General features: G+C 37.2%; 1 protein-coding gene across 1 annotated transcript; it reads right to left on the minus strand.

Moving 5' to 3' along the window:
* Nucleotides 1-4,962: 4,962 nt before the first annotated feature.
* LOC104987320 (interleukin-8) lies at nucleotides 4,963-8,707 on the minus strand. Its single transcript, XM_010838184.1, has 4 exons — nucleotides 8,560-8,707; nucleotides 6,889-7,024; nucleotides 6,532-6,615; nucleotides 4,963-6,090 (listed from the first exon to the last, which is right to left on the minus strand). The coding sequence occupies exons 1-4, from the start codon at nucleotides 8,621-8,623 to the stop codon at nucleotides 6,069-6,071; spliced, it is 306 nt and encodes a 101-aa protein (XP_010836486.1). The 5' UTR covers nucleotides 8,624-8,707; the 3' UTR covers nucleotides 4,963-6,068.
* Nucleotides 8,708-9,045: the final 338 nt, after the last annotated feature.

A 9,045-nucleotide genomic window follows, 5' to 3' on the forward strand; every position in this document is an offset into this window, starting at 1 on the left:
ATACTTTTTAAATTGTGTGTACCTCTATATTTACATTTGTATTTCTAACTTGGAAAACCTTGATTTGTAATTTCTAATCCACACATGTGGATTAAATGCATGGTATATTTTTTTCTAATTTGCAAATATTTATTGTGAGTATACCATACAGAGTAAAGGTGTATAACTATAGTAAAATAAAAAAATAAAAGGAACAACCTTGTGATTATCAACCAGGTTAACAAACAGAACATTACTAACATTTTTGAAGGCTCCTATATGGGCTTCCCTGATGGCTTAGAGGTTAAAGTATTCGCCTGGAATGCGGGAGACCTGGGTTCAATCCCTGGATCCCCGGAGAAGGAAATGGCAATCCACTCCAGTACTCTTGCCTGGAGAATCCCATGGAGGGAGGAGCCTGGTGGGCTACAGTCCATGGGGCTGCAAAGAGTCAGACATGACTGAGAGATTTCACTTTGACAGTATGCCCATGGGACAATCAATTGTTTGCCGAACTTTATATTTAAATCTGTGTCTATACACATAAAACTTGTGTCTATATATTATTTTACTAATATAATTGAAGCAAAACAAAATTTTCAGTTCTGCAAATTTACTGGCTTTTCCTTCTCGTTCTCACATCCTCTCTTACTGTTTTTCATTTTTCCTTTTTGACTTGTTTACATGATGCCTAATCTTCAGTTTGACCCAGTTAACTCCCTTTTCAATGGAATACTTTGTTGTCTTACAGACAGTGACAATACAGATGAGAGGCTGAGGAAAATCATTTGGCATATTTTAAAAATGATTAAAAATGAAAATAAAGAAATAGATTTTTTTAAGTATTCATTATTAAGATTCACCAAATTGGTTAGATGTCTGCACTTTGCCTTCAGGGTTGTGTATTTGTCATATTAAGGATATGTACTTAACACATTAAGAGGTTTTGTATAATGTTGAGGGTATTTTTGATAATTCAGCCCCCAAATGACATTTTAAAAGGCCCCAAGAACAGACTTCGGAGAAGGCGATGGCACCCCACTCCAGTACTCTTGCCTGGAAAACCCCGTGGACAGAGGAGCCTGGTGGGCTGCAGTCCTTGGGGTCTTTAAGGGTTGGGTCGGACACGACTCAGCGACTTCACTTTCAGTTTTCACTTTCATGCATTGGAGAAGGAAATGGCAATCCACTTCCGTGTTCTTGCCTGGGGAATCCCAGGGACAGGTGAGCTTGGTGGGCTGCTGTCTATGGGGTCGCAGAGTCGAACATGACTGAAGCGACTTAGCAGCAGCAGCAGCAGCTTACCATTTAAAATGAAGGTAATGGAATCTATTAGAATTTTTCAGTTCCATATCTTAGCCCTTTAGACCTTTCCATAGTCCATTTAGCACAGTTTTATCTGTTAATATTTGTTCTGTTTCATGCTAAAATCCACTCGCCCCTAAATTCCTTCACTTCTCAAATCACACAAATTACTTCTCCCTTGTCTTCTAGACCAGTCTTCTCACATAGTCTTCTTCCCTTTGTGTGGCTAACCCCTACTCATCTTTCAGATTTTAGATTTTCTCAGGAAAGACTACCTAGGTTAGATAACTCCTTGCTACCTGCTTCTGAAAGAATCCTATACCTCTGCCATCATCATTTTATTAAAATAATTTGTTATCTGTTATATTCACTATGTATGAGATCCACAAGATGACTACAAAGGTGGGTAGGACAAGGGAATTGTAAAAATCCAATTGGGGTCTGAAGAGAAGAGTACTGGACGTGAAATTTAAGCAGAACTCTGAGGAAGAAGAGGCCCCACAGCAGGGCTGGTAAAGATCAATAGGTAGGGAGAGTTTACTTCTAGAGGGAAACCGTGTTTCTAAGAACAGAAACTACTGGCATTGAATTTTCAGTTCGTTCCTGCTTGTGCATCACTCTCAAAAATTCTATATACACGGAATCTAGAAAAATGGTACAGAAGAATTTATTTACAAGGCAGCAGTGGAGAAACAGACATAGAGAATAAACTTATGGACGTGGGGAGAGGGGAGGAAAGGGTGAGATGTGTGGAAAGAGTAACATGGAAACTTAGAATACCATATGTAAAATAGATAGCCAAGGAGAATTTGCTGTATGGCTCAAGAAACTCAAACAGGGGCTCTGTACCAACCTACAGGGGTGAGATGGGGAGGGAGATGGGAGGGAGGTTCAAAAGGGAGGGGATATGTGTATGCCTATGGTTGATTCATGTTGAGGTTTGACAGAAAACAACAGAATTCTGTAAGGCAATTATCCTTCAATAAAAAATTAATTAACTAAAAACATTCTATTATGCTGCATACTTTTGTGTTAACGTGGCTTGGGAATTAGAAAATAGAACGAGCTTTGCTCCACACTGTTGATAATGTTGACTCAGAGAGAAAATGGCAGTTGCATGTATCTAGGGTGATTGAAAGGAGCTAAACAACATAGGAAAATTGGACTGCAATATGAACTAACAAATGAAAAATTAATAGAGGAATTTTCTTCACCCTAAAATGTGTAGCTTTTCTATAATTAAAAAAAAAAAGTGGACTTAAGATAACCACATCAATAGTAAATGTGCTCAATTCAGTTCAGTCACTCAGCCGTGTCCGACTCTTTGTGACCCCATGGACTGCAACACCCCAGGCCTCCCTGTCCATCACCAACTCCTGGAGTTTACTCAAACTCATGCTCATTGAGCTGGTGATGCCATCCAACCATCTCATCCTCTGTTACACTCTTCTCCTTCTGCCTTCATTCTTTCCCAGCATCGTGGTCTTTTCAAATGAGTCAGCTCTTCGCATCAGGTGGCCAAAGTATTGGAATTTCAGCTTCAATATCAGTCCTTCCAATGAACACCCAGGACTGATCTCCTTTAGGATGGACTGGGTGGATCTCCTTGCAGTCCAAGGGACTCTCAAGAGTCTTCTCCAACACCACAGTTCAAAAGCATCAATTCTTCAGTGCTCAGCTTTCTTTATAGTCCAACTCTCACATCCATACATGACAACTGAAAAAAAACCATAGCCTTGACTAGACAGACCTTTGTTGGCAAAGTAATGTCTCTGCTTTTTAATATTCTGTCTAGGTTGGTCATAACTTTCCTTCCAAGGAGTAAGCGTCTTTTAATTTCATGGCTGCAATCACCATCTGCAGGGATTTTGGAGCCCAAGAAAATAAAGTCTCTCACTGTTTCCCCATCTATTTGCCAAGAAGTGATGGGACCAGATGCCATGATCTTAGTTTTCTGAATGTTGAGCTTTAAGACAACTTTTTCACTCTCCTCTTTCACTTTCATCAAGGGCTCTTTAGTTCCTCTTCACTTTCTGCCATAAGGGTGGTGTCATCTGCGTATCTGAGGTTATTGATATTTCTCCTGGCAATCTTGATTCCAGCATGTGCTTCATCCAGCCCAGTGTTTCTCATGATGTACTCTGCATAGAAGTTAAATAAGCGGGGTGACTATATACAGCCTTGATGTACTCCTTTTCCTATTTGGAACCAGGCTGTTGTTCCATGTCCACTTCTAACTGTTGCTTCCTGACCTGCATACAGGTTTCTCAAGAGGCAGGTCAGGTTGTCTGGTATTCCCATCTCTTTTAGAATTTTCCACAATGTATTGTGATCCACACAGTCAAAGGCTTTGGCATAGTCAATAAAGCAGAAATAGATGTTTTTCTGGAACTCTCTTGCTTTTTCACTGATCCAACGGATGTTGGCAATTTGATCTCTGGTTCCCTCCTTTTCTAAATCCAGCTTGAACATCTGGAAGTCCATGGTTCATGTATTGTTGAACCTTGGCTTGGAGAATTTTGAGCATTACTTTACTAGCGTGTGAGATGAGTGCAATTGTGTGGTAGTTTGGGCATTCTTTGGCATTGCCTTTCTTTGGGATTGGAATGAAAACTGACCTTTTCCAGTCCTGTGGCCACTGCTGAGTTTTCCAAATTTGCTGGCATATTGAGTGCAGCACTTTCACAGCATCATCTTTTAGGATTTGAAATAGCTCCACTGGAATTCCATCACCTCCACTAGCTTTGTTCGTAGTGATGCTTTCTAAGGCCCACTTGACTTCACATTCCAGGATGTCTGGCTCTAGTAAATGTGCTGGAAGTTGGATAAACATTAAAGTTCTAAGGTCCTTGTTTTTTGACTAGAAATGTAGAGTTAAGAATTGCCAAGTTGGACTTCTTAAAACTGATTGTTGTTTTTATTGTATAATTTCTGGGAAGTTTTCAACCATTCACTTTAAATGTTGACCCTTTGCTCTCTCATCTGCTTGTAAAAATCCAACTGGACATCAATAAGTCTTGAATCAAGTCAATAAGTCAAGAATCAAGAATCCTTGATTCTTCTATGTCTTTCTTTCTACTTTTCTAATTTACTACCTCGTTATAGCTCTTTGTATCTCTTTAAATTCCAGATAAAGTCTTTGGGTTTATTTCTGATCTCCAATTTTCTTTGCAGCTGTGTCTAGTCTGTTATAAAACTTATCCACTGAGTTTTATTTTGTTAGATTGTGGTTTTATTTTTAAGAGTTTTGTTTGTTTTCAAATATGCTCAGTCTTTAATTATATTTTAAATTTCTTTGTCTCATATGTATCAGTTTTCCTCAATTAGCTGAGAAATGCTTTATAATGCATGCCCTCTTCCCTCTTTCATTGAGTGTCCCGTTGTGTCAAGCTGTACAGACACCTAGGTTATCTGTTGAAAATCTGAAGTCACCTTCATTTAGTAGAATGGTATACAGTGGGAAGTTGAGAAAATTTCCATCATTCTATGGAAAAGACTACTGATTGTAATCTGTCTCTGGAAAGGAGTTATGTTTATCTGCAAATATATTTCCCACATAATATATAAAATATTAAGGGTAAGTATTTATGTTTTTTAAATTGAAACATGATTTTTAATATAAATGAATAAAGCAACAAATCTTAAAATTACCAAAGAAAAATGAAGACAAACTCCTGATGACTCTGACAATGAATTTTATTTTAAATGTCTTATAGTTATATTCATATTTTCATACTATCAAAACCAGTAGAAAGAACTGTGAACATATAAAAGCATCTTAAAGTAAAAAATAAAGTTTATGTTCGAATACACAATAATTTAAAGTATGAGATTCTAATTGTTCAGAATAAATAAATAAATAATACAAAAAATTACTTAATTCATATTGCCTACTAATTTTTACAGATGTAGGAAAGACAGTCTCAAGATTCACATGATTCAACACATCATTGCATAATAAGGGCAAGACTAGGCCAGGCATCTCAAAAGTAGGACTTCCAGTTCAATTAACGTTTAAGATAAATAATTATGTATTTATATACTAAAAGTTATCCAGTGTTTATCTGAAAGAAAAATTGACTAAGAGGCCTTTCTGTTTGTGTCTTTTAATTTGCTAATCTGGTAACTATGATTACAATATAACAATCTTGATCAAAACATCACTTAATATATAAAATAAGTATAAATTTACTATCATCATTATACTATTTATCAACATTCTTTCCCATTTCTCCAAATTCATGCACAAACATTATTGTATTTGAGACTTAAATAAATATATAAATAGGTAAAATAAATTACACTTGAAAATAATTTACATGACCAAATAAAAGTTAAAGTGCTTCCACATGTCCTCACATCTGTGTGAGGTAAAAAGATGGCTGAGATTTTTTTTCTCCAGTTTAGGAATAAAGAAACCAAGGCGCAGTTCAACAGGCACTCGGGAATCCTGGCCAGCAGGCGAGGGTTGCAAGATTAACAAAAACCGAAAACAAAAAAGCAGGATTTCCAGATCGATTGGAATTTACAGTATACAATGAATAATTTCTAAAATATAAGCATGTCCTACATGGAACAATGTACATGCGACACTGAAAAAATATTCATTGTTTTACTTAATATTCAAATATAACTGGACATCCTGTATTTTATCTGACAACCCTACACCAGACCCACACAGTACATGAGGCACTGAAGTAGATTTGTTTTGAAGTTTCATTGGCATCTTTACTGAGGAATTCTTAGAAGCAATGGAAAAAGGATTTTTGGTGGTTTTTTCTTTTTCATGGATCTTGCTTCTCAGCTCTGAAAATAAATAAAATAAAACAAACAGTTTAAAAATTAGCAATGTTCTAATAAGGAGAAAGGTATGGTTCTTAAAAATACACTTAATATAAAAATTAAGAGAATCTTAGATATTCATGTGTTAGAAATGCTCTATATTTTCAGCTACAGATAGAGAGATCAGATAAGTTATCTAAACCAGAATATTTCTGAGATTTATAGGGAGCTCTACTAATGACAGAAGGCACAGGCATATACCCACACTTCTCTGGACAAACTGAGATATATGATCTCCCAGTCACGAGTACTACAAACACACTATTGCTGCTATTTTTTTTTTTTAATCAAAGAAGCAACTACTTAAAAGAAAATAAATTTCAGCAGCAGCAGAAAATGTAAAGGCTCACTTTTGGAGTAAATGTCACAGGATAAATGAAGAATATAAATTCAAGAAAAACTTACCTCTTCACAAATACCTGCACAACCTTCTGCACCCACTTTTCCTTGGGGTTTAAGCAGACCTCTTTTCCATTGGTAAGCTTAACACTGAAATGAGAGAAATATGATTAAAATCAATATTTCATGGGCTTCAAACACCACCTTGCCATTCAAGTCATGGTTCCTCGAGTACAGGCATAAAATGGAAGTCCAAACTAATTTTTAGCTATTAGAGTCCCATATTAAATGCCATGGAGACAAAGAATTTTTCCTTTCTATTTTTCTCACTATGTACTCCTAGTACCTAGAACTTTGCTGGATTCTTCCACGTCTCAATTCTAGGCTGACTAAAGTAAAATAATCACTTTTGAAATTACTTACATGATTTCTGAATTTTCACAGTGTGGCCCACTCTCAATAACTCTCAATTCTTTGATAAATTTGGGGTGGAAAGGTGTGGAATGTGTTTTTATGCATTGGCATCGAAGTTCTGTACTCATTCTTGACAGAACTGCAGCTGTGGAAAAAAATTAAGAATTTATTTCATCCATAAGCACAGCTTGGCTAGCTTCATGCTTATTAATTCCAGTGTGATCATTTGGTGAGTATCTGTTTGGTAAACATCACATCTTCAGCAAACTTATCCCTGAAATCAATGGCTGGATATTCTCCCAGGCTCTGACTTCAATTTTTCTTTGTTTTAAAAAGAATCATTCCTAACAACATTGAATGGTGTAAAGGCTTAGAGCTGTCTTTGGAGAATGTTGACATCCTCATGGTACATTTTCTCCTCCTCAACATTGCATAATCCTCTGTGATACCACGGTGTTATTAATGGCAAGCAAACTGCTACTGCTGCTAAGTCGCTTCAGTCGTGTCTGACTCTGTGCGACCCCATAGACGGCAGCCCACCAGGCTCCCCCATCCCTGGGATTCTCCAGGCAAGAACACTGGAGTGGGTTGCCATTTCCTTCTCCAATGCATGAAAGTGAAAAGTGAAAGTGAAAGTGAAGTCATGCCCGACTCTTAGCGACCCCATGGACTGCAGCCTACCAGGCTCCTCCATCCATGGGATTTTCCAGGCAAGAGTACTGGAGTAGGGTGCCATTGCCTTCTCTGGGCAAGCAAACTAAGATTCACCAAAAGGGAAACTGCCTTTAGGAGGAATTAATAGAAATATATGTGAGTTACCCAGAGATTGTACTCTATCTTAATAAAATCCTTAATATTTAAAAACATATACATATGCCATATACCATGTATAATGTTTATGGTATATGCCATAAACATTCTAAACTGTATTTCATAAGAGGGCTTAAAGACAGATTATAAACTTTATTGGGATCCCTCTTATGAAATATAGAATTCTCCAGGCCAGATTACTGGAGTGGGTAACTTTTTCCTTCTCCACGGGATCTTCCCAATCCAGGGTTCGAACCCAGGTCTACCCACATTGTAGGCCGATTCTTTACCAGCTGAGCCACAAGGGAAGAGCAAGAATACTGGAATGGGTAGCCTGTCCCTACTCCAGTGGATCTTCTTGACCCAGAGCCTCCTGCATTGCAGGTGGATTCTTTACCAACTGACCTATCAGGGAAGCCCCAACATTCTTAACTGTATTTCTTAAGAGGGATCCCAGTAAGGTTTATAATCTGTCTTTAGGCCAAAGAGCAATTGATAGTTGCCTGAAGCTCGTCAATTAAATAGTACATGGAGTAAAATAACCTGAGTTACCTTACTCAATATTAAAAGATAATTTGGGTAAATGTGGCCTCCAATAAAATATACTGTAAATTATAGATTTATGTTAATTATTTGTATACTACAGAGTATGAATGATGATAGGAACAGAATGTTTATATAAATCAAACTTTCTAAATATATCGATACCACCTAAAAAATTAAAACTTCAGTTTAACAGTAAATGACTGCAAAGATGTTTTTCTCTTGCTGAATGAAAAGGAGGCTTGTTATCCAGGCATGAAGGATAATCTTGCTATCTGAGCATCACATTTAGACACAGGAAACTTCTGTAGATTAGGATGTGCTTACCTTCACACAGAGCTGCAGAGAGCAGGAAAGCTGCCAAGAGAGCAACAGCCAGCTTGGAAGTCATATTTGAACAAGAGGCTTTTTGTCAGGTTTCTTCTGGCTCTTGTTCTAGATGCTTGTGAGCTCTGCTGTCCCAGAGGACTTCTGTTGGGCAGAGAACTCCTGTGGCTTTTTATATCATCGTAAGAATAGGGAACAAGTGCACCATCATGCTTGCATCATGTCAGAGGAAATTCCACAATATGCAACCATCCGCCCTTTGAGAGCACATCTGAGTCATCTGACTCCTCTAGTGATTGGTTTCTTATCAAATTTTCTGTGTGACCCAAGCTTTATTTGATCTTTCAAATAATTCTATTGCTTTTGTTTAAAACCATGTTTCTTTTTAAACATTTTAAAATATTTTTTAATAGTCAAGTTTCTCAGTTTGATACATTGTTGTCAATGGTAGTCCTTTTTATTTGAGAACTTTATCATGATCCCATC

Source organism: Bison bison, unplaced genomic scaffold (assembly GCF_000754665.1).
Source record: "Bison bison bison isolate TAMUID 2011002044 unplaced genomic scaffold, Bison_UMD1.0 scf7180017864092, whole genome shotgun sequence".
Classification (NCBI taxonomy): domain Eukaryota; kingdom Metazoa; phylum Chordata; class Mammalia; order Artiodactyla; family Bovidae; genus Bison; species Bison bison.

Coding starts and splice junctions, on each gene's coding strand:
- LOC104987320 (XM_010838184.1), bottom strand. CDS start 8,623: ATGACTTCCAAGCTGGCTGTTGCTCTCTTGGCAGCTTTCCTGCTCTCT. Junction 7,025..8,559: donor CTCTGCAGCTCTGTGTGAAG/GTAAGCACATCC, acceptor TTTTTTCCACAG/CTGCAGTTCTGTCAAGAATG. Junction 6,091..6,531: donor GTGCAGGTATTTGTGAAGAG/GTAAGTTTTTCT, acceptor ATTTATTTTCAG/AGCTGAGAAGCAAGATCCAT.